General features: G+C 35.5%; 5 protein-coding genes across 9 annotated transcripts; 2 read left to right on the top strand and 3 right to left on the bottom strand.

Annotated features, from left to right (window-relative positions):
* On the bottom strand, positions 81–6,769 carry LOC107644850 (cleavage and polyadenylation specificity factor subunit 2). Of its 2 annotated transcripts, XM_021103237.1 has the most exons (19): positions 6,575–6,769; positions 6,078–6,303; positions 5,623–5,791; positions 5,349–5,445; positions 5,008–5,134; positions 4,804–4,919; positions 4,588–4,682; positions 4,339–4,490; positions 4,166–4,223; positions 3,992–4,099; positions 3,249–3,501; positions 2,436–2,620; positions 2,194–2,286; positions 1,760–1,858; positions 1,423–1,554; positions 1,289–1,333; positions 1,017–1,184; positions 800–874; positions 81–656 (listed from the first exon to the last, which is right to left on the bottom strand). In XM_021103237.1, exons 2-19 carry the CDS (start codon positions 6,224–6,226, stop codon positions 555–557), a joined length of 2,223 nt encoding a protein of 740 aa, XP_020958896.1. In that variant the 5' UTR covers positions 6,227–6,303; positions 6,575–6,769; the 3' UTR covers positions 81–554. The 2 variants fall into 2 exon arrangements, with proteins under 2 accessions (XP_020958896.1, XP_016204276.1); XM_016348790.2 differs by lacking the exon at positions 6,575–6,769 and having other exon boundaries at positions 6,078–6,450.
* Positions 8,005–11,826, top strand: LOC107644851. 2 transcript variants are annotated; one of them, XM_021103238.1, is made up of 8 exons: positions 8,005–8,604; positions 9,210–9,298; positions 9,450–9,553; positions 9,640–9,739; positions 9,941–10,016; positions 10,118–10,232; positions 10,354–10,906; positions 11,017–11,826. In XM_021103238.1, exons 1-8 carry the CDS (start codon positions 8,386–8,388, stop codon positions 11,510–11,512), a joined length of 1,752 nt encoding a protein of 583 aa, XP_020958897.1. In that variant the 5' UTR covers positions 8,005–8,385; the 3' UTR covers positions 11,513–11,826. The 2 variants fall into 2 exon arrangements, with proteins under 2 accessions (XP_020958897.1, XP_020958898.1); XM_021103239.1 differs by having other exon boundaries at positions 10,375–10,906.
* LOC107644853 (60S ribosomal protein L36-3) lies at positions 12,359–14,068 on the bottom strand. The gene is made up of 4 exons (XM_016348792.2): positions 13,925–14,068; positions 13,661–13,766; positions 12,821–13,020; positions 12,359–12,715 (listed from the first exon to the last, which is right to left on the bottom strand). Exons 2-4 carry the CDS (start codon positions 13,760–13,762, stop codon positions 12,685–12,687), a joined length of 333 nt encoding a protein of 110 aa, XP_016204278.1. The 5' UTR covers positions 13,763–13,766; positions 13,925–14,068; the 3' UTR covers positions 12,359–12,684.
* Positions 14,667–17,853, top strand: LOC107644855. Of its 3 annotated transcripts, none has more exons than XM_021103241.1 (6): positions 14,667–14,764; positions 14,872–16,236; positions 16,496–16,554; positions 16,759–16,887; positions 17,014–17,149; positions 17,376–17,723. In XM_021103241.1, the coding sequence occupies exons 2-6, from the start codon at positions 15,532–15,534 to the stop codon at positions 17,721–17,723; spliced, it is 1,377 nt and encodes a 458-aa protein (XP_020958900.1). In that variant the 5' UTR covers positions 14,667–14,764; positions 14,872–15,531. The 3 variants fall into 3 exon arrangements, with proteins under 3 accessions (XP_020958900.1, XP_016204282.1, XP_016204280.1); XM_016348796.2 differs by lacking the exon at positions 14,667–14,764 and having other exon boundaries at positions 14,779–15,014; positions 15,376–16,236; XM_016348794.2 differs by lacking the exon at positions 14,667–14,764 and having other exon boundaries at positions 14,779–16,236; positions 17,376–17,853.
* LOC107644854 (serine/threonine-protein phosphatase 7 long form homolog) lies at positions 17,931–21,680 on the bottom strand. The gene is made up of 4 exons (XM_016348793.2): positions 21,427–21,680; positions 19,264–19,976; positions 19,085–19,175; positions 17,931–18,899 (listed from the first exon to the last, which is right to left on the bottom strand). The coding sequence occupies exons 1-4, from the start codon at positions 21,649–21,651 to the stop codon at positions 18,261–18,263; spliced, it is 1,668 nt and encodes a 555-aa protein (XP_016204279.1). The 5' UTR covers positions 21,652–21,680; the 3' UTR covers positions 17,931–18,260.

A 22,101-nucleotide genomic window follows, 5' to 3' on the forward strand; every position in this document is an offset into this window, starting at 1 on the left:
ACTAAAAATGATTTACATATATTCTTATCTCTTGAAAACAATGTGACATAGCTATTAAAAAGAACAGTGAGATAATCAAATTAAAATAATTCCTACACGTTTTGTTATACCTTTTAAGGATCTGAAAATGGATGGAATCTATGTAAGCTGAACAAATTACATCTTCATTTCTAAAACTATATAAAAAGGGCAGATGAACTAAAAAAGCTTCAATATTCAGTCAAGTGTGAAACCATCCCAACAGATGCTCCTAGATGGTTAGTAAATTCAAGGTACAAAGAGATTCAAAGATGAATCAGTATGATTTTAACAACAAGGAATGTAAGTGAGCCCCTATGAATCTTGCTCAAGTGGAAACACAAATGAACCTACTTTGCAACAGTCATCACCCTGTTCTTGGATCTCCATTCTTGTTTTGCCTTTTAGGGAGACCTGCGGCAACTTTGTATTCTCTCTTTTCATCAGAATCTCAATCACTCCGACGTTGTATATAGGACATCAAGGGGCAGAGAAGGAGAGAAGAAAAGAACTTCATCATTGGCGTCCAGCCAAATCTAAAGCAGATAAAATTGTGAATAAAGATATTCACGAATTTTATAATAATCCTCGCACAAAGGACCTTCAATAACAATTTGCTGAGTACCAGAACTTCCACCCTATTTACATAAAAAAAATAAAATAAGAAAGATCAGAACCTTGATTTAGGAATTTATCAGCGCCGTTTGTACCGGCGTTTCGAAATGATCAATTTACTAATAAAAGGGTGCAAAATTGACAAATGTTCAGGAGAAGCACTTGCCTTCTGAGTTGTATCGCCAACCTTTCGGAGAGTTACATATTCTCCACATCGCAAAGCCCCACCAGAAAATTCCACCTGTAAATGGTTTTCATGTCATGATACACATTTTTATGAAGCAAATCCCACCAATTCTTTTCACTCAAATTTGGGTTGGAAAATGTGTTGCAACTAACATTTTAAACATGATCAGTTTTTCACGAGGGAACTGAAGAATCACCTGAACACCCTTGCTTGAGAGGAACTGCTTGAAATCTGCCAATTTCAAATCACCAACAAGAACAGATTTATGGGGAGGAACTTGTGAAGAGACAGGGACTAGTGCAAGCATTTCATTTTCTGTTTTCTCAACTTCAGCATCAACCCAAGCTATTTCATATTCTCCCAGCTGCAGTTGAACTTATATTCATTATTCAAGACAATGAATTCCCCATCATGCAGGAAAATGCTCGACAACAAACATGTACAGTTTCAGAAATGTCTATTATTTACCTTTTTGAAGAGTACATTACTCATCAACTTCTCAGATAGTTGAACCTATATACCATGAACAAACATGACATGATTAATTTTTTACACCTTGAAATCTGATCCAGAAAACATCCCAAAATTAGAAGTTATTATACCTTGTAAGCACATAAATCAGAGGTAACATCAATTGTCTCTTCAATTTGTGGAGCATAGACGTGAGGACAAACATGCTTCAGGCAGTGCTGCTTCAGATGTTCTGTAGCTTCAGCTGATCCATGCACCAAAACCTTCCAAGAGAATTATGACTAGTCATCATTTATGACAAAAAATGAGAAAGCCAAGAGAGTCTTACTACCTTTAGGGGCAGTAATTGTTATGTATTTGAAGCAAGTTCTTATCTAATGATGAATTAAGTAATTAAGTACTCAAAGCTCGTTCTTATGTAATTATGAATTAAGTAATTATGCATCAAAGCACCGAAGAGAATCTTACAAGCTTTAGGGGAGCCACATGGGAAAGAATATTTTTAATGGATCTTCCATCTGACCGGCCTTCGAAGTCCATATACACTAATGAACATCTGACTTGTACCTGAATAAAAGCAATGTAATTTGGCAGATTTAATATTCATAAAAGATGGCCTTTGAGATAAATTTACACCTGAAAAGCGTGCTGAAGAAAAATTAAATTGAGCTATTGGATGACTGTCTGAAAAACAGAATTAGCAGCATCTTAGAAAGCTTTGTACATCTGTGGAAGTAATAAGTTTAATGACATTGAATGTGCAAACACGAAAAAAAGAGTAAAGGGATTCAACTTAGTTCATCCAGTCAATTGATTCTCAGCACAACAGTTAACATTCAAATGCATGTATATAAATTTTCAATTTATAAGAAGCAGAAACAAAAAAATATATTGCTGCTTACAGTCCTTTCATCAGATATGACTTTTGATGGCTTTGTATCAAGTATCAAACTTGCAGCACCTTCATCTAGTTTTCCATTTATATCACCTCCTGCCTGAAAAAAAAAAAGGAAAAGCTATAAACAACAAGTATTTTTGATAATATATGGTTGCATATACAAGAAAAATTTTCATTCGTAATATCAGGTTGTAACAATTATTTTAGAATTTAGAAGAAATGAGGGGTATATGCTATGAGACTTACATGCATTGCTCCCTGATCCATGTCTTCATCCTTTATTACATAATCATCTGGATTTATGACTTCACCGAAATCATCCCACTCTGATGTATTCTCATAACAGGGAAACATTGGGGCAACGCTTGTTGAAGGTGGAACAAACCCATCTATTAATATGTCCCTGTATCCTCCACCTCGTGGACCAGCAGCTGGAAGTGCAGTTCAAATTACTTATGGTAAGGTTTTAGACATTTGAAAAAGAAAAGCTCCATGACCAAAAAGAAAAAAAAAAGAAAAGGGTAAAAGCTAACACAACATAAAAAACTTGTGCAAGAAACTCTCGAGATGCATAACAAAACTTTTCAGGAGACCCAAAATAACTGAGAAATATATATACCTCGTATTTATTAAAGTTAATTGGGGCATGCTCATGTTAAAAGTTCATAAAATGATAATAAATATTTGAAAGGTGTTGAATCTGACAATTTGATTCAGTTTGTCTAATTTATTGAAATGGTTATTTTGTAGGATAAGGTAAAATGTCATTGTTCTTCTAATTTAACATTTAAATGCAAGGTATCCTAAGGCTCAAAACCAATTGAAGACAAACAAATGCATTTCTACAATTTTAGAAAATTTTAAACATACTACTGATGAATATGAAATAGTCAAAGCAGAATGGTTATGCTTACAGAAACATGAGCTAGATAAATCTAAATATCTAATCTAATCCAAACATTTAATCGAAAAACCACAAAATAGCACCAGGTTTATGCCATATCTTCTACTTGCGTGGGAAAAAAAAATAGCTCCAAAACAATTTGTAAAACTCCTTACCTTCAGCTGATAGATGATCATTGCTAGCATCAACAACCATTGGATCACTAACATTATTATCAGGCCCCTGAGATGCTTTCAATTCTTCTTCTTTCATAAGACTAGCTTTTAAAGCTTCTTCTTTCTTTATTCTATTTTGCTCTTCTTCATAGGCAATTAGTTCGTCCCCAACTAAAGGAACCCGCTTTGACACAGTGACTTTGACGGCTTTTGGAGGTGGATCAGCCTGAAGCATACGAGCTAGTGTTGCATACTATGTATCCAACACATAAGGATCGACCCAAAACATGTGATGGCAGAAACCAATTGTAAGTGCTTAATATGAATTATAGATAAAAGTAAGTTTACATGATCAATGATCCTTTTGCCATTCTCATTGCACCACAATAACAAAGAAATCAATGAAGAAAAAACCTCTAGAATTCTTCAAAAATCAATTTGGAAGTATATTCTACAGGGCTAAGAGAAAATATCTAACATGCTAAAATTCACACGATACTTATATGTGTGTGGGGCTAAAAAATTGTGTCAAGAGAACATTGCTGCTGAGAAAATCGCATGGTATAATAACAACACTATTTCAGTTTGCTGCCACATACAACTAAATTCTTTATATAATCACTTGCACTAGATGCCTCAGATGTGAAATAGGTAAACCCTACCTTATTTTGTTTCAAATCTAACACTAAAACATGATAGAAAAGGCCCAAAAGGGGAACAAAATCTACAATCTAAATAAATACCTGGCCTCTTTCAGTAAAAAGCACAAGATTTTTCATGTCGCTGGCCCACTCAACAAATATATCATGAGAAAAACCAGTTTCCAAGCTGGCCATGGAGGCCAGGACAACCTATGGAAGACACATCAGAGTCAGTAAGGAGGTTGACGTGACTAAAAACAAGCATTCAAATTCAACCTTTGGACCATCTGGAGCATTGTCAAGCTCGGCCTTGTTAATCAGAAGTGTGACATACCTGCAAGTACAAAACACAAGAAAAACAAGATTAAATAACCACACACAGAAAACATCTCAGAGGAATAAAAAAGGAGTGAATACAAATATTACTCCAAACTTAAGAGACTGCTTACTTCAGAAGAAATATATTCTCCCGAGTTTGTTCAAAGGACTTTGCTATGGAATCACTCATCCACTCAAGGAAACTCTTCACATAATCTATTGTGCTGGATGCAACATAAGTCAGAAAGTATATAGGATAGGTCAAGTTTTCGTCAGCCCAGTACTGCAATCAGAAATACCTAGTGTCAACTGACACATAAATTCAGGAATAAAAATGAAAAAGGAGAGTGAAACTGTAAAAGCACAATATCTGCACTGACCGATTCTAAAATCAAAATAAGTTCCAACACCCGTCCAGCAGTGTCAATAGGAAGTAATACATTGCCACCTGCCCTCAGAGTCTTCTTTAAGATATCTAAAAATCAAGCAGATATACGATAAGAATAACCAATGCACATGAATCCATAAATGTATAATTCATGTCACAAACAAACATATTTGTTTGCTCTTAATAGATAAGAGATAAAGTCACATACCACCAAATTCTTTATCCTTTTGACGTCTGTAAGGCTGATTGTTCAAAGCATTGTAAGCATCTGTTATTAGAACAGCTGGTCTCACAAAAGAACCTAGAACAGTTCCATTCAAATGCCTAATAAAAATTAGATTGATAAGTACCTTTCTTTTTGCTATATAAATATGAGATGAAATATAACATTGAAAGCTAAAATATTTTTTACCTTTCCCTCCGATGATTAAAATCAACAGCATATATCACATCCTCACCATCCTTTGTAATTTTCCATATAGTGCCTCCCAACAAATGTCCAGCAACGTGAGGTGCAATCACAATTCCCTCTCCCTTGCCTAGCAGTTGTTTAAGTTATGCAACATGTAAATTTTGGATTTTCAGATGGACTTCAAAGAAATTTTACCATAGACAGGGAATTTCGTTATGGTCATTGGTGTTGCCGTTGCATAGGATTAGGGGGTTCAGAAACTAACTTATAGTGTTTACGCATACAGACAATTAGAAAAGGAAGTAGGGAGAAAGGAGAAAAGGAGAGCATAAGAAGGTAACCTGAGAAATGATGATTTTGAGAGTATGTTAGCTTTGTTACACTTTGGAATGCAGAATCAATATCATCAAGTGTGAACAGATCGAACTCTGATACTTGCTGCAAAAAAAAAAATGAGATACATCTGAATCTAACTATTTGGTTATAACATGCACATTTTCCGAATGCTGCTTACTGAAAAATAAAGCTCCAACATAAAACAAAAGAGGTCCAATCCAAAAGCCTACAAATAAAAAAGAATACCCTAAAACCCTATTAACCTAGATGAAATTTCACCTTTCTTGAGAGGAACTGGTCATACATGGTGAGAAGGCCCAATCTATAGACAGGCTCAGTCGAAAATACCGGAGCAGCAAGTCCGAGCTGCTTCATGGCATATGGGAGGGCACCAAGGTGAAGGGTATCCGGATGTGAAAGCAACACAGCATCAATAGTTGGTGCTACCCTACATTACATTAAATTGCCAGCCACAACACAACCTTAATGATGAATCCAATATAACAAAAACACAAGCATGCTCAAACACCAATGCCATTGTCACCATAAACATTGCATTTCCCAATTCCCATTAACAATAAATTCAGTATGCCAGTACTAATCAACAATTAGGAGAGCTGAAAATAGCATCATAAATTAATGACATGAAAGATACTTAGATGAAAAAAAAAAGTTGATAATTTTATGAGGTAAAAAGAAGTAGAATAGCGAGTGAGTGAATGAGAGGGAGTTACTTGGAGAGGGGATGAAGGAGGGAAGGGTCAAAATGGTCATTCCAGCCACAGTCGACGAGGAAGTTGAAGCCATCGATGGAGACCAAATAGGAGAGAGGGTTCTCGTTGTACACTCCACACAGTGGCGTTACCTGCACCGAAGTTCCCATCTTTTCTGCTACGCTATGCGCTTTCTGCTGCTACCTTGAGCTACGACCCCAAACACTGCAACCTCATGGGGTTTAAACTTGAGGGAGAGAGAGAGAGAGAGAGAGAGAGAGAGAGAGAGAGTTAATAAAGAACCAGCAAGAGAGTAAATCATGTAATAATTAATCGATAGTGAAAATGTTAAAAAAGTTATTTTTATTGATAAACCCTAGTAAATATTTTTATTTACAAAAACTCATTCTTTGCCAATTGACATTGGCATTTGGCACAATCAGATTCTCAAAAAATAAATAAATAAATTAGAAGATAGCAACATATATTTTGAGATTTTCAACGCTACACCAACCAACCCAGTAGTAGTGTGTTACGACTAGAAGCCACAGACCACAAACGAAGGAAGAAAGAAAGAAGAGAACAATAACATTCCTTCCCCTCTTTAATACCAACGAATTCTGCTACTTCTTCTACTAACTACCCTTTAAATTATACCATTCTATTATATTCTCTCTTTCTCTCTCTTCAATCACGGTTTTTCGTTTGATGATGGCTATGGTGACTGCAACGAGCTCTTCTCCGAGCTCACTCCAGCTTCGATTGGCCTTCAATGCCGCCAATTGCAGGAGATTCCCCTTCACTCTTCGTTTCCGGACCCTCAATTTCAACCCTCGTCTTCGCCTTTTCTGTGTCGCCGAGACTGGAAATGGTTCTGACAAGGCCTCGTGGACCGGCTCCGACCCCAAAGGCGACGGCTTTTCCGGTTGGTCCGACTCTGATGCCGCGGACCAGCCCGATAAGAAGAAATCATTTGGAGGTGAGTGCAGAAATGCTTTCAGAATGAATTAAGCAGTGTTAATTTAACTTAATTGTTTATCTCTAGCTAGATTAGTTCGTTGTAGTGAAATCTGGATATTGGTGATTTAGACAGAACAAAAGAAATAACTTGGAGTAGCTCAATTGTGTGTGTAATCTTATTCTATCATAGCAAGTTATTTGTTATTACAATTATGGTAGTTATTTGCTGAGGAAAGTTTGATCTTTGATGCATGGAGGACCTTTTATTCGGGGCTGGAATTGATTTCGGTTGGTTTATTTGATTCGATTGCCTGATGTTAGGCATTAACAAATATGGTTGGGAATCTAAAAATCTGAGAATTGAGATACAGGATGTCAGGATTGGAGTTAGTGAAAAACTATTCTATTGTACTTGTTGGTGTTATCAATGCCACACTACTTACTAACACTTTTGAAGTAGCTTGCTTTCAGGAGTTGTGGGAGTAGGAGTGGCTGGGGTCCTTCTTCTTACAGGGCTTACCTTCGCTGCGTTATCTCTTAACAAACGAGTCGGTTCAAGTAAGTAATTGTTTATTTTCTATCTTGTGTGGTAACAATGAAGTTGTGTTGGGTGTAAATAGGATTTTTCTGCATTTGAGTGGAGTAAGTTACTTGCTGGAATGTGTGTGGCTGGATACAGGACCAGAGCAACAAATGAAGCCCCTCACTGCACACCAGGAGACACTTTTATCTTCAGATGACCGTAATGATGAAATTACCGAACAAGTTAATGCTAGCATCAAGGTGGAGCAGGGAAACGGTAACACAGAAGGTCAGGTTGATATATCTAGGGATTACCCGTCTCTCGAGTCTGATAATACTCTCAATGACTATAGTACTGTTGATGATTTGGATATAGGATCGCAATTGGTAGAGAATACTAGAAACACCTCCGATGGTATTGATGCTGATGATGCCACTAAGCCTATATCTGTTCTAGAAGATTTAGAGCAAGAGTCATCTTATGATGACAAGCTAGATATTCCCAGTGAAAATGCAACACCACTTAACTTTTCTGAATCTGAAAGTACTTTTGCTGCTATTAATACTTATGAATCTATAGATAGCAAACCTGTTGTAGACTCAGCTGAAACCATTATTGAAGTTAAGGAGAACCAATTCAATGTTGAACCAGGAAACACACTTGATGATGATGCTAAGTGGCTTCATCTTAATACTGAGCAGCAGGATGAAATAACCAACCCAAGTGGCAGTAGAGGTTCTTCTATTTCGAATAAATCTGTTGCTGATAATGAGACTGAAACTGTAAGTGTTACAGTCAATCCTGAGTCAAATAGCATTGTTTCAGTTCCTGAGTTTTCTCCTCGTGATGATCAAGAGAATGCTCTATCAACTTCAGCAAAAGAAAACTGATGTGCGTAGAAATGATAACGATGAAGTCCGTGCTAGATCCCTTTTCTCTGCTCCAGGTATTCCTGCTCCAACAGTGGTTTCTGCAGCTTCACAAATGCTTCCAGGAAAGGTTTTGGTTCCTGCAGCTGTTGATCAGGTTCAGGGGCAAGCACTAGCTGCATTGCAAGTTTTAAAGGTAGTTATTTGTTAAAACTCACTTTCTGCAAGGTGACTTAAGTATTTTCTGCCTTCAATTCTATTTTCTTTATTTAGAACTTTGGGTCATTGCTTGTTTTGAAAGTTATTCAAAATAATTACGCACACTGATACATATATGGTCAAAACAACCATAGATATTTTTATTTTATTGAATTTTATCAAGGCAGAGATAGAATTGCATAAAGAACTTAAGTGCAAAAGATACATAATTATCCAAAATCCCCAAATTTAGCACTAACTTACTGACCTAGGCTTGAGCTTTATTGGCTCTCTACAATGTGTCCTAAATCATACTCTTACTATTGAAGATTTGCTGGTACTGTCGAATAAATTAGAAAACAACTGAAATTGAAGATTTCATTTAGCTTTATGCTTTCTTTCATTCAAGGGACAATAGGTCAAGCATTATGTTTGCAAAGAAGATTCAGAGTTAAAGAACTACTGAAAGATACTCATGAAATTAGTTTGTTCATAAAATAACACCGATTGTTCCCCCAAAAATTATATCCCTGATTTAGTTTAGATATTTGGTGACTTCAGAAAAGATATCTTTTGTTCACTGGAAAAATGTTACATCCTCAGGTTATTGAGCCTGATGTTCAACCTAGTCACTTATGCACACGTCGTGAATATGCTCGGTGGTTGGTGACTGCTAGCAGTGCTCTATCAAGGTAGTGGTTTATCTTCTCTTCGTCTTCCTCTTCCTCTTCCTCATTATTTTTCTCTCTTTCTTTCTCATAATAATAGTGAGATGTAAACAAAGCTAACTGTTCATCAGGCATGTAATATATGGCTTTCTATATGCCTTTCTGGTTTTGTTAGGAATACAATTTCGAAAGTGTATCCTGCCATGTACATAGACAATGTTACTGAGCTTGCATTTGATGATATCACCCCTGAAGACCCTGATTTTTCTTCTATTCAAGGTTAGAATAGGACACTTTAATACATATATTTAACAACTCACCTATTTGTACAAGAGTATCATGTCTAAACAATATTGATGTCACAGGTTTGGCAGAAGCTGGACTTATTGAAAGCAAGCTTTCAAGACGTGATATACAGTTGTCTGCAGATGAAGACGGTGGCCCATTTTACTTCTCTCCTGAAAGGTATGCATTTATGGCTACCTATCTGTCTTTGGTAATGCATTACCATTCCAAAATCAGAGTTAATGCAATACTCCAAAATATATATTTTCTTTTAAGACTCGCAATATTCATCTTATTTATTGCCCTCTGTCTGAATGTGGAATTTTCGATAGCATTGGATATAATGATGATCTCCCTTCTCTCCTACATTCATTTCTACAGCCCTTTATCACGCCAAGATCTTGTAAGTTGGAAAATGGCCCTGGAGAAGAGACAGCTTCCTGAAGCTGACAGAAAGGTTGCTTAACTTGTTACTTTGATATGCTCAACTATACTCTTGATTCAAGTTACATTGAACTGATCTGTTTGCGTTCATCAAACTGAATGATTGATGTGCAGACACTGTACAAACTTTCCGGGTTTATCGACACTGAAAAGATACACCCTAATGCTTGTCCTGCACTAGTAGCTGACCTCTCTGCTGGTGAACAGGGTATTATAGCTCTTGCATTTGGTATGTCGTATTTCAAATTAAATTTGATTTGATTTTGCCTACTTGTTACTCCTTTTCCCCCTCTTAGTTGTTTCTTATTTACTTTTGGTTTCCAATTTTCATTCGTTTTTCATTTTTGGGGGGTGGGGTGGGGGTACTCAAGGTTATACACGATTGTTTCAGCCAGAGAAACCAGTAACCAATGCCCAAGCGGCTGTTGCCCTTGCTACCGGAGATGCTTCTGACGTAGTCAGTGAAGAGCTTGCACGCATTGAAGCAGAGTCTATGGCTGAAAACGCTGTTGCTGCACATAGTGCTTTGGTAGCTCAGGTTGAGAGGGATATCAATGCAAATTTTGAGCAGGAGCTTTTAATAGAGAGGGAAAAGATCAACAATGTTGAAAAAATGGCCGAGGAGGCAAAACTAGAGTTGGAAAGGCTAAGAGCCGAGAGAGAAAACGAAAATATTGCTTTGTTGAAGGAACGTGCTGCTATTGAATCAGAAATGGAGGTCTTTTCAAGGTTAAGGCGCGAGGTTGAGGATCAATTACAAAGCCTTATGAATAACAAAGTTGAAATAGCTTATGAAAAAGAGAGGATCAACAAGCTTCGAGAGGAAGCTGAAGTCGAAAACAAAGAGATTGCCCGTTTACAGTATGAGCTAGAGGTTGAAAGAAAAGCCTTGTCCATGGCCAGGTAGAATCTTCAAATTTGGATAATCTTATTCTGCTCGTCATAAATCCATTTTTCTAAGCTTATTACAAGTTGAATATTTGGTTTTAAATGTATGTAAATCTTGAACTCAGGGCTTGGGCAGAGGATGAGGCGAAACGAGTTAGAGAACAAGCAAAAGCTTTAGAGGAGGCTAGAGACCGTTGGGAGAGGCATGGAATCAAAGTGGTGGTCGACAATGATCTTCGTGAGGAAGCATCTCCTGGAGTTACATGGCTCAACGCCGGAGAACAGTTCTCCGTTCAAGGAACAGTCAACAGGGCTGGTAGCTTATTGGACAAGCTCAAAAAAATGGCAGCAGATGTCAGAGGAAAATCTAGAGAAACAATTGATAAGATCATCAACGTGATTTCTGTATTCATATCAAACTTGAGGGAATGGGCATGCAAAACTCGAAAACAGGCTGAAGAATTAGGAGAAGCCACCATATCAAAGGCAGGTAAGTCAGCTCAAGAGCTGCAGCAAGGTGCCGTCGAATTTGGATATGCTGTCAAAGAAGGTGCAAAGCGAGTTGCTGGCGATTGTAGAGAAGGAGTTGAGAAACTCACTCAAAAGTTCATCAAGACCTGACCCTTCCCTTCTTTGCATCTCCAAAGTTTTCCAAGCATAGAGTTACTTATTGGGCAAGGTTGTAGTTTTCTTTGGTTTTTCTTTTTCCAATGCTTCATCAGAGATGGTTTACCAGCTGCAGATAAAAATGCCTTCCAAAGATCACAACATATTCATGTGAATCCATGATTGTATAAGTGAGACTTGTAGGAATTTTAGTTGAGAAATAATGGGTTGCAACTCAACATTTTGCCTTTCGTGTTCAACATGTGCAGTGCATTCCACTTATATGTGAAAATAAAGGAATTAAACCAAAGGCCAAATTTTGACATGTGCATTGTTTTTGTTTTTCACTTTGGTTAACAATTTCTTTGTACTTTTACTTCTCAGTCTCGGGAAACATAGAAAAACTCCTTATTTTCTGTTTCTGTTATTTTTAAAGTACTTTTAAATATAATCAATTGATTTTTGTACAAAATTAAATCTAAAAATAACCGTGCTTAATAGAAGATTATGTTGTCAACAAAATTATCAATGAAAATAGAATATTAACAATTTGGCAAACAATTTACCAATATATTCAAAATATTAACTACTTTAGTTATACTCGAGATTAATTCGTTCGACAAAATCAACCGTAGTACCAAAAAAGTTTTTGTTGTGGCAAATTTACACAACGAATAATTTTGCGAGCACTCTGATTTCTATTTAGTATTTAGAGTTAAATTTTTGTTCTTTATATATACATAATTTTATCCCATCATCTTCTATGGGCACTTCTATTTCTTGACTAGAAAAATATACTACATAAATGATCTTAATATTTGCTCTGCGAAAATTATACCAAACTAAAAGGGAAAACAAACAAGGATCAACCAACTACATTAACTTGGAGACTAAAGTGTTACGTTTGCCTGCTATAAAAATATACATATACTCGTGATTAGATATGGTAGGTGGGATCAATTTTACTAGGAACCTGTTCAAATGAGACAACATTGGGTTGAAAAGGTTTTAATCTCATGTTAAGACTGAAAATAATCCAATGGTATTTTCCAAAAATCACATATTCAAAATATAACATATCTAAAAGTAAAAGATTACACTGATAAATTGAACCAAACAAAACTAAGATAGCTTGTCCTTCAAAAACACTGATCCCCCAGAACACTAGAATGAACCAAAGTAAACACTTACTTCTTCTTGTCACCGCCTCCACCAGCCCTGCACAAAATTAATAAGTAGCATGAGAAATCTACCTTCATGAATTAATAACCAGATGACATTACTAACAAGTCAAAACAAAACACAAAAGAATTAAGTGTGAACCTCATCTTTCTGAGGACATTGGACATCTCCTCTCTCTTCTTCTTGGCGCGTTTATGGGTACCGAGCTTCCTCTTGGCAACCTTCAATGCCCTCTTATCCTTTCCAACCTTCAGCAACTCAGTTATACGCTTTTCATACGGCGCAAAACCAGCAACCTCACGAATGAGATTCCTCACAAAGTGCACCCTCTTGCTTGTTTTCTGTTCAATACATGTCCCTTTAGAAACCACATTTAAGATAAGCTCAAGACATCAAAAACTATAACTAGTATCATTTCTCCGGGTAATTCAACAGTGGTTGATCCCTTGAACAATTTCATCCTTCCCTATATTTTACATATCCATCATTCAGCACTATGTAAGACATTCAAGTACAGAGAATAGTATGCTTCAGAATTCCAACTATCACCAAACATTAACCCTATGCCAAGATTGAGCTAGTACGTGCAGCATAAATAACAATAAAGTTCAAGCATGAAGCAAACCTCTTTCAGCCAACTTTTTGAAATTGCTCTTTTACCCTAAACTCTAAATTTTAAACCCCGAAACCACAAATTCTAAATCCTAAATCTTCTAAAATAAAAATGAGATAAAAAATAATTTTACAATAAAGAAAAAAAGTTGGCTAATGTTGTTCCTATACTAATTCAAAACAACAGCATCAAGAATAATGCATTAACATAAACTCAGCTATATCTTACATCCGTTCAGCAAAATTCAAATATAAAACATAATATATGCACACAACAATAATCACGAGTATAATCGAACGTAATAAAGTAAAATTAAAATCTAATACAGGTGGATGAATGCTAATTCCCTTAATAAAAAAAAAACTTACCCCTTTGCGATCTCTGGGGCGGGGAGGCAGCTCCTTCTTGGTGACGATATGACCCTTGTTCATTCCAACGAAAAGACCCGTACTCGGTGCCTTCGGAGCCATTTTCCTGATCCAAACAAACAACAACAAGAAGAAACGCTCAATTTAGAAAACACACGCAACCGTTTTCACCAATGATGAAATCAGAATCAAAGAGTAGACTTTGTTATGATCGAATCAAACATTGTATTGATTGAAAGTGAGAGAAGAAGAGTAAAAGATTACCTGACGAGGGTTATGCTAGTGGTAGAAAGAACTAGGGTTTTTTGAGTAATACTGCTTCGCCTTTTAAAGCAGCTACAAAGAGAAAGAAGCTACTCCACCTGATTCGTATCGGGTCGGGTCCCGATTACGTTCTGTGTTTTTTGGTCTGAGGTATAGGCCCAATAAAGTTTTTGCTTTTTTGATGGTTTGGGCTTTTATTTTCATCACCTGTTAGGATATACTTATTTTATCCTTACCAAATAAATGATATACTTATTTTACATTTTTGATTAAACATATGAAAATAAAATGTCATATTTAAATCATAATACAATGGTTGTATGGTTGATGAATGGAAATATAAGTTTATAATTTGTACAAATTATGTTCATATTATTTGCTAATGAAATAAATAAAAAAGAGCTCAATTTTTGTGAATAAAATTTGATCGACTTGACAATTTGGCTCACTTTCACACCTAATAACAACCAAATATTTAGTCAACTTCAGATAAAAAATATAATATCGAACAAAAATATTTATAAATACAAAAAGTCATTCATCAAATATTTGTATACGGAAGTACAACTCTTATAAAATTCATTATTCAATTAAGAAAAGTAGAACTACTTTAACAGTATTTAAAAACGGTGAAAACTCGGATGAAGTCAACTTCGCGTTAAGTTGATATTTGAGAACCGTTAGATGAAAATTTAGTCAAATCAATAAAATCATGGCAGAAACAATTAACAAAAGAAGAAGAAAAACATGGGAGAAATGGTCCCAGCCCACTTCACTTTCATCATTGGTTTGGTTGCATGAGTGGCTATTGGCTCTGCTTTTGGATTTTCCTTTAAAAATGTACTATAACTCGAAAACCATTTTTCATTCTTTTATTTTTTAAATTTTTTTATATAGAAGACCAAAACAATTTTGTTCTCTTTCATCAATACCTTTGAACTTTGAAGCTTCTCCGAGGTGGTGTGTTCAAACAATGATGATGCAACCTATGAAACTGTCAAAGTTTCTGTATTTCAAAGAAAGTTCTTTTTTGAAGTTCCAGGCTTCTCTAATAACTGGTCAACGACTCAACGTTCAGATTTGGTGAAGGGTATCTCATCTTTTCCCATTTTTTTCATTTCTAGTTGCTCTTGTTGAGTCTTCGTTTCTTCATCATTTGCCACGTTTGAGTTTCGGTTTTCCTAAGAATACAACCCTTCATAGAAATTTCAGCTAAGTTTACTAAATTCTCCTTGTTCTGTTCTATAGTTTCTATTTGTATCTGTTGTTAATAAAGAACTTATCACAAGTTGTTTATTACCTCTATTTTTCGTCACTGAATTGTATAATTGAAAGTTGGAACCATCAAACCAACTTACCTATCTCTCCATAATTGAGAAAAGCTTTTAGTTTCTGCATCTGCTGCTATACAAGATTATGGTTTCTGATCATTATTAGTTCCACAATTTTAGTTTATAGTTCAGCTTGGAAGATCAAGGAGGAAATTAAAGTTTATAGTTAAGCTTCCAATTTTGGTGTTCATGATTGTTTCTGTATAAGAAAATCATTGCCTAAAGGAGATTTGTGCAAAACCTATATACTAGTGTTTGGCCTACTTAGCATGAACAATGTCAATCCTCTGTGGCCTTCCTCTTCTTGAGTGTGTGTATTGTCTCGCTTGCGCTCGCTGGGCTTGGAAAAGATGTCTTCACAATGCAGGCCATGACAGTGAGAATTGGGGATTTGCCAACGCCGAAGAGTTCGAGCCGGTGCCTCGCCTTTGCAGATACATCCTAGCTGTGTATGAAGATGATCTTAGACACCCCCTTTGGGCACCTCCTGGTGGTTATGGAATCAACCCAGATTGGCTAATACACAAGAAGACATACGAAGATACTCGCGGATGCGCTCCACCCTATATATTGTATATTGATCATGATCATGCTGATATAGTTCTTGCCATCAGGGGCCTAAACTTGGCAAAAGAGAGTGACTATGCAGTTCTTTTGGATAATAGATTGGGGAAGAGGAAATTTGATGGAGGGTATGTTCACAATGGGCTATTGAAAGCTGCTGGATGGATTTTGGACACAGAATGCGAGGTTCTGAGGGAGTTGGTGGAAACATATCCAGATTACAGACTTACTTTTGCTGGACATTCACTTGGATCAGGAGTTGCAGCTATGTTGACCATGGTGGTGGTGCAGAATCGCGATAAGCTTGGAGATATTGACAGGAAGAGAGTCAGGTGCTATGCCATCGCGCCGGCTAGGTGTATGTCGCTAAATTTGGCGGTGCGATATGCAGATGTCATCAACTCTGTTGTGTTGCAGGCAAGTATCAGAATCTCAAATGTTTTACTTGCTTGGTTGCAGCATCTATGTAAGTTCTTCATGAATTCCCTTGCAAAATCTTGAGGCATTTTATCTTGAGTTTCTTTTTGTCAATATTTGGTCAAGTACATTTAGGTAATGTCCTTATCTTGTTCAATAACTATTATGCCTATACTTAAAACTATTAAACTAAAGGCTAATCACAAGCTTAGCATGCTAACTTAAATTTGATGTTAAATGCTCTTTATACACTGATTAGGATGACTTCTTACCAAGGACAGCCACCCCATTGGAAGATATATTCAAATCTGTTTTCTGGTATGTCATAAGGACCTCTATAACAAAATCTCTCTTACATGTATTATGTCGTATATTTTATATTCTGACATGTATTCTATACGAGTGACTGAGATAATAGTTCAGTTTGCAACAATAGCGTAGTTAAATTGAATACTCGTAGACGAAAATGATTCATTAATTACAGAAAATCATAGTTACAAAGATATTTTCTATGGCTGGCAGTTTGCCATGCCTATTGTGTTTGAGGTGCATGAGAGATACATGCATATCTGAGGAGAAGCTGCTCAAAGATCCAAGGAGACTCTATGCCCCTGGTCGCCTTTATCACATTGTTGAGAGAAAGCCCTTTAGGTATGTTTAAAGAACCTTATGCTAAATTCTAACTATATTTTTGAAACTCCACTCCAACCATCTTTTCATGGTAAAATATGTTAACCTAATTGTAATAAGAAAGATGTTTAACAACCTTGTTTGCAGAATGGGAAGGTTTCCCCCGGTTGTAAGGACGGCGGTGCCTGTCGACGGAAGATTCGAGCATATAATCCTTTCATGTAACGCCACGTCTGATCATGCCATAATTTGGATAGAGAAAGAAGCACAAAAGGCTCTAGATGTAAGTCTATCAACCTTTGTAAACTGTTTTATGTGATATGCGGAACAGATAGATTTTTGAACCCCTAAAATTATCATATAAACTCAGCTGCAGTTAACTTCATGTGCAGTTAACTTCATCGAATGACTCTGAGCTATCAACTTCACATGAAGTTAACTGCACCTGAGTTTTCACCCTCTAAATATCTCCCTTGAATCAAGTTCCTTGTGTTTTCTATGTACTGCAGTTAATAATAGAGAAAGACCATGATGCCATGGAAATCCCTGAGAAACAAAAGATGGTGCGTCAAGAAACATTAACTAGGCACAAAGAAGAACACAGAGCAGCACTACAGAGGGCTAAGACATTAGATGTTCCTCATGCTTATACACCACCATCAGAATATGGCACTTTTGATGATGAGAAAGAAGAAGAAGAAGAAGAAGAAAAGAGCTCAAGAAGAAGATTAAAGGGTGGTTCTTCTTCTTTTGGTTCAACTCCTAATAAAACCAATAATGCTAGTGAAAGCTGGGATGAGTTAATTGAACGCCTTTTTGATAAGGATGAGCATGGCCACATGGTGCTGAAGAAATAACGGTAAATTTTATGTATCATTCTATTGAGAGCCAAATTAGTTCATTCTTTTGTGATTTTTCTCTCTTTATGTATAATTTTAGCTGAAAGATGGAACTAGAAATGAAGGTTGATGAATTTATTTTGAAATATTTGAGCATGGACAATTCTAACAAGAAGAAATCAACCAAGTAAAAACATTCAATACTAACAACAAAATCAACTCTAATCCAAACAATATCATCAACTCTTGCTCAATCATAATGTTCAGCTACAATAACAACAATTTCAATCAATTCTAATAATATCCAATACTAACAACAACAAGAAATAAACCAATATCCAATATTAACAACAAAATCAGCTCTAATCCAAACTACACCATCAACCTTAATCATCATGGGCAATTACAACAAGAAATCATCCCAAATAATATACAGTACTGGGTAGAGTAAAACTTTAAAATAAAGACAACTAGATTACCTGTCACACCGAGACTAGACTCATCATCATCACCAATATCATCCTCATTGTTACCGGCTACATCCACCAAGTAATCCTATGCAACATCATCATCATCATCATCCTCGTGCTCCTGAATTGGTGGTGCAACAACGTTAAGGTCGTAATGAGGTATGTTCCCACTAGTGCCTGTGTTGTGGTGATAATCAATCCCTCGATCTTGGTCACATCTACCAGAATCAAAAGACATTGTTCCCCTAGATTGGCTAGAAGTGGTAGGACATTGAAGTCTCGAATCTAAGGACATTTGACTCGGAACCACTCGTAGTGGCAGTGGCTGATCCAAACGAAAGGACAGCTGCAAGTGATTGCCATATGTTGCGTTGTACCAACTCATGTAAATCTCGGATGCCTGACAGGTCTTGACAGGATCTCCACCAAGGATGTGAGAATATCGGTTGGTCCAAATCGTTATCCACTCAGAATGTGCGACAGCCCAGTTCAAATTTTTTGGACCAGTCAAGACATTGCCATGTGCATTACCAAGACTCTTTGGTTGACCTGGAATGTCCTGTTGTAAACCAAACTGTCTCTTGACTCTGTCAGCGGGATGCCACTCAATGCACTCAAACGATATGAGTGGCGTCATTGCATTCCATATCACCTCATGCTCACGGATGTCATCTGGAACTAAATGGGGCGCAATACGATCATGACTGTAGACGTCCCACACAAACTGCATGAATAAGATTCAAAAAAATTGAAGACAACTATTATAGTCCTGAATCAATTTAGTAAAAATATGACTAAACAACTATTAAAATAACTTGTGAATAACTATTGGTTTTTGATAGATTAATACATCAATTTACAAATAAAAAATCTATCTAAATCAATTTAGACAGTTTTCTAAATACGTACCCTGTCTGGTTGAATCAAATCCAATAACTTCCTCACGTGATTGGTTGTCCAATGTCTGTATTGAGATGAGGGAAATTCCCAATCATTCCACCTGACAAATTTTTGCTTTCTATTAATAAAATCCAATAAAAATAATCTATTTAATATATATTAGTATCATATTTACTATGTCATGTTACCTTCGAGCAAGCGGAAAACGTGGCTCAATAGGAATTGGTGCAAGGAATGGCATCCGTTCCCAAGCCCATACATGCAAGAGTGTCAGGGGACCATCCATATCCTTACAATCATAACGTGATGCCCGACACAATGATCTGTATAGGTGGGCTAGGCATGCCGCTCCCCAACTGTAAGTCTTGATCTCTGAAACATTTCGAAGCAAAGGTAGAAATTTCCAATGCACCCCAGCTCCAGACTTGTCACAAAATAACGTTGTACCAAATAGGGCCATAATGTGACACTTGACATATCTTTCTCTAGAAAGTTGATCATTCAACTGTAAGCGACGTTTAAGACTGCGAAGCCACGTCAACTTAATAAAACTTCCTCTATGATCCCTTATTCCAGGTGCAACTCCAAAATGCCACATGCATTCACTTTCTAGACCACTGCTACTACTATCTGTTGGTCCTGTAACTGGTAGACCATTTGTTGGGAGACCAAGAATCATTGCAACATCTTCTAAGGTAATAGTGCATTCACCAATTGGTAGATGAAATGTGTGAGTCTCAGGCCGCCACCTTTCGACCAGTGCTGTCACCATAACTGAGTGACTTTGTATTCTTCCAACGTGAGAGATGTGGTAAAACCCGGTCTCTCTTAAAAGCTCTTCAACACTGGCATCAAAGGTATCTGGTGGGTTTAAGTGCCGACACTCCAATATTCGTGAACCCTACAAAAAAAAAAAAAAAAAAAAAAAAATATTAGCACAACTAATCATAAATTTCACAATAACATAATAAAGTCTAATATTGATCAATTTAACTATGATAACATAATGATTGGTTTCCCACAGTATCTTCCATAATCATAATGTAAGTTATGACAACCTGATAATAATTTAATACATATGAATTTAATATCCTAATATTTTGATAATGCATCCATCCTTTGTGATGAATACTATTTTTTTTACATAGTAAATAAAAATTAAATTAAACTACTCTAAAATCTTGCTGAAATAATAAAATTGATCTAAAAAATTACTAACCTTTCTTAACATCTCCTTCGAATTAATAAAATTGATCTAAAAAAAACTACTCATCATTGCACATAATAACTTACTATAATTGATAAAATAATCTGAAAAGTTACTAATTTCCCTTAAGGTCTTATTATAACTAACAAAATTGATATAAAAAATTACTAATCTTCATTAAAATGTTAATATAATTAATAAAATAATCTGAAAAACTAATAATTACCTAAACATCTTATTATAAATTTATTATTAATAAAATTAACATAAAAAATTACTAACTTTTATTAACATCTTACTATAATTAATAAAATTAACCTAAATAAATCTCTAATTTTTGTATTATATTATTATAATTAATTAAATTATTTTGAAAACTGACTAATTTCACATAATATCTTACCATAATTAACAAAATTACTAGCCAAAAGATTTATTATACTAACCAAAAGAATAGTTATCAACATTTTCTTCCTAAAAAATAATTAAAAATAAATTTTCCTAACAAATACTTGACTTCATTTTTTTCCCTAAAATATTTAATATTATCCTTCGTATACCAAAAATTATCTTGGACTCTGGGAGTATTACCACTGCATACTACTTTTATTCATAAAAATAAGAGTAAATGTTTTTTCTGATCCCTAACTATTTGTCCGATGAACTTCCCACCTCCTAAGAAATCTAAACAGCTAAATTGGTCCCTATCTACTTTGTTCCAATCCCTGGTTAGGGACCGGAAAGGCCATTTACTCAAAGTAAATAAGGACTGGAACGTACATATATCAAAGTAGATAGGGACTAATTTGAGTGTTTAGATTTTTTAAGGAGTGGAAAGTCCATCGAGCAAATAGTTAGGGACCGAAAAGGACATTTACTCATTCTTAAACAGTATCAGAAATAAAAACTACTTTTCAGTTTTCACTAAACACAACATTCAATATTAACAACATAAAAATTCTATTCAACAAAAAATAAAACCTGTTGTGAATCTAGTTACTTTCACCCCTTAATAATTTAAAACTCGTTTAGACTAAACACTTTACACACTGTACTATAACACTATTATATTATCAACCTAAAAAATTTCTCTTCAACATTATAAAAAAATATTATTACTAATAAAAGAAATAAAAAAACTTACATATGTAGGATGGGCAAGATATTCAATAATATGATCTTCGGAACGAGTAATATCTCTAACCATCTTCCTCCTCTTCTTCTTCTTCTCTCCTTCACCGTTTTTCTTGCTCTCTGATTTCTCTAACTCTCGGAAATAGTTGTTTGAAATGAAAAGTGAGTGAAGTGAAGTGCAGTGACCTACTTTAAAGGAGTGAGGAGAGTCACGGGCGCACTGCCACTCCTGCATGCTTTACACGTGTCGGGGGCAACACGGAAATCGCCATTCCCGATTTCCCAGGCCATCTACATATGTGAAATACCGAAATTACCCGTATATCAGTGTATTTCATAAAAATCTGCAATCATACAAAATTCAAAATTAATTTGCGTAATTTTATTCACAAAAGCATTTTCGTAAATGATTTTTTAGATAAAGCATAATTTTTTTTGTCTCTAATATTGTGATTTTTTTAAAAAAATATCTCTAACATTTGATTTTATTTAATTTTGTTTCTAATATTTTTAGTTTATAACAAAATTATTTTGGATGTTAATTTTATTTGAAACATTAGGCGTAAAATTAATAACATTTAGGGATAGTTTTAAAACAAATCGAAAACATTAAAAATAAAATTGTATAAATAAAAAAAGTTAAAACATTGAAAAAAAATTTATAAAAATTATAAATTAAAATCAG

The sequence above is a fragment of the Arachis ipaensis genome, chromosome B05 (assembly GCF_000816755.2).
Source record: "Arachis ipaensis cultivar K30076 chromosome B05, Araip1.1, whole genome shotgun sequence".
NCBI classification, from domain to species: domain Eukaryota; kingdom Viridiplantae; phylum Streptophyta; class Magnoliopsida; order Fabales; family Fabaceae; genus Arachis; species Arachis ipaensis.

What these genes read in the sequence shown, in the direction of transcription:
- LOC107644850 (XM_021103237.1), bottom strand. Translation starts at nt 6,226, where the DNA reads ATGGGAACTTCGGTGCAGGTAACGCCACTGTGTGGAGTGTACAACGAG. An exon ending in TTTAATCATCGGAGGGAAAG is followed by an intron (nt 4,920 to 5,007) that starts GTAAAAAATATT and finishes AATTTTTATTAG; the next exon opens with GCATTTGAATGGAACTGTTC. An exon ending in ATGCTCCAGATGGTCCAAAG is followed by an intron (nt 4,100 to 4,165) that starts GTTGAATTTGAA and finishes TGTCTTCCATAG; the next exon opens with GTTGTCCTGGCCTCCATGGC.
- LOC107644851 (XM_021103238.1), top strand. Translation starts at nt 8,386, where the DNA reads ATGATCAAGAGAATGCTCTATCAACTTCAGCAAAAGAAAACTGATGTG. An exon ending in TGATTTTTCTTCTATTCAAG is followed by an intron (nt 9,554 to 9,639) that starts GTTAGAATAGGA and finishes TTGATGTCACAG; the next exon opens with GTTTGGCAGAAGCTGGACTT. An exon ending in TATTATAGCTCTTGCATTTG is followed by an intron (nt 10,233 to 10,353) that starts GTATGTCGTATT and finishes TCATTTTTGGGG; the next exon opens with GGTGGGGTGGGGGTACTCAA.
- LOC107644853 (XM_016348792.2), bottom strand. Translation starts at nt 13,762, where the DNA reads ATGGCTCCGAAGGCACCGAGTACGGGTCTTTTCGTTGGAATGAACAAG. An exon ending in GCCCCAGAGATCGCAAAGGG is followed by an intron (nt 13,021 to 13,660) that starts GTAAGTTTTTTT and finishes TGTATTGAACAG; the next exon opens with AAAACAAGCAAGAGGGTGCA. An exon ending in AATGTCCTCAGAAAGATGAG is followed by an intron (nt 12,716 to 12,820) that starts GTTCACACTTAA and finishes AATTTTGTGCAG; the next exon opens with GGCTGGTGGAGGCGGTGACA.
- LOC107644855 (XM_021103241.1), top strand. Translation starts at nt 15,532, where the DNA reads ATGTCAATCCTCTGTGGCCTTCCTCTTCTTGAGTGTGTGTATTGTCTC. An exon ending in TCAACTCTGTTGTGTTGCAG is followed by an intron (nt 16,237 to 16,495) that starts GCAAGTATCAGA and finishes TACACTGATTAG; the next exon opens with GATGACTTCTTACCAAGGAC. An exon ending in ATATTCAAATCTGTTTTCTG is followed by an intron (nt 16,555 to 16,758) that starts GTATGTCATAAG and finishes TATGGCTGGCAG; the next exon opens with TTTGCCATGCCTATTGTGTT.
- LOC107644854 (XM_016348793.2), bottom strand. Translation starts at nt 21,651, where the DNA reads ATGCAGGAGTGGCAGTGCGCCCGTGACTCTCCTCACTCCTTTAAAGTA. An exon ending in CGTTTTCCGCTTGCTCGAAG is followed by an intron (nt 19,176 to 19,263) that starts GTAACATGACAT and finishes AAAATTTGTCAG; the next exon opens with GTGGAATGATTGGGAATTTC. An exon ending in ATTTGATTCAACCAGACAGG is followed by an intron (nt 18,900 to 19,084) that starts GTACGTATTTAG and finishes TTATTCATGCAG; the next exon opens with TTTGTGTGGGACGTCTACAG.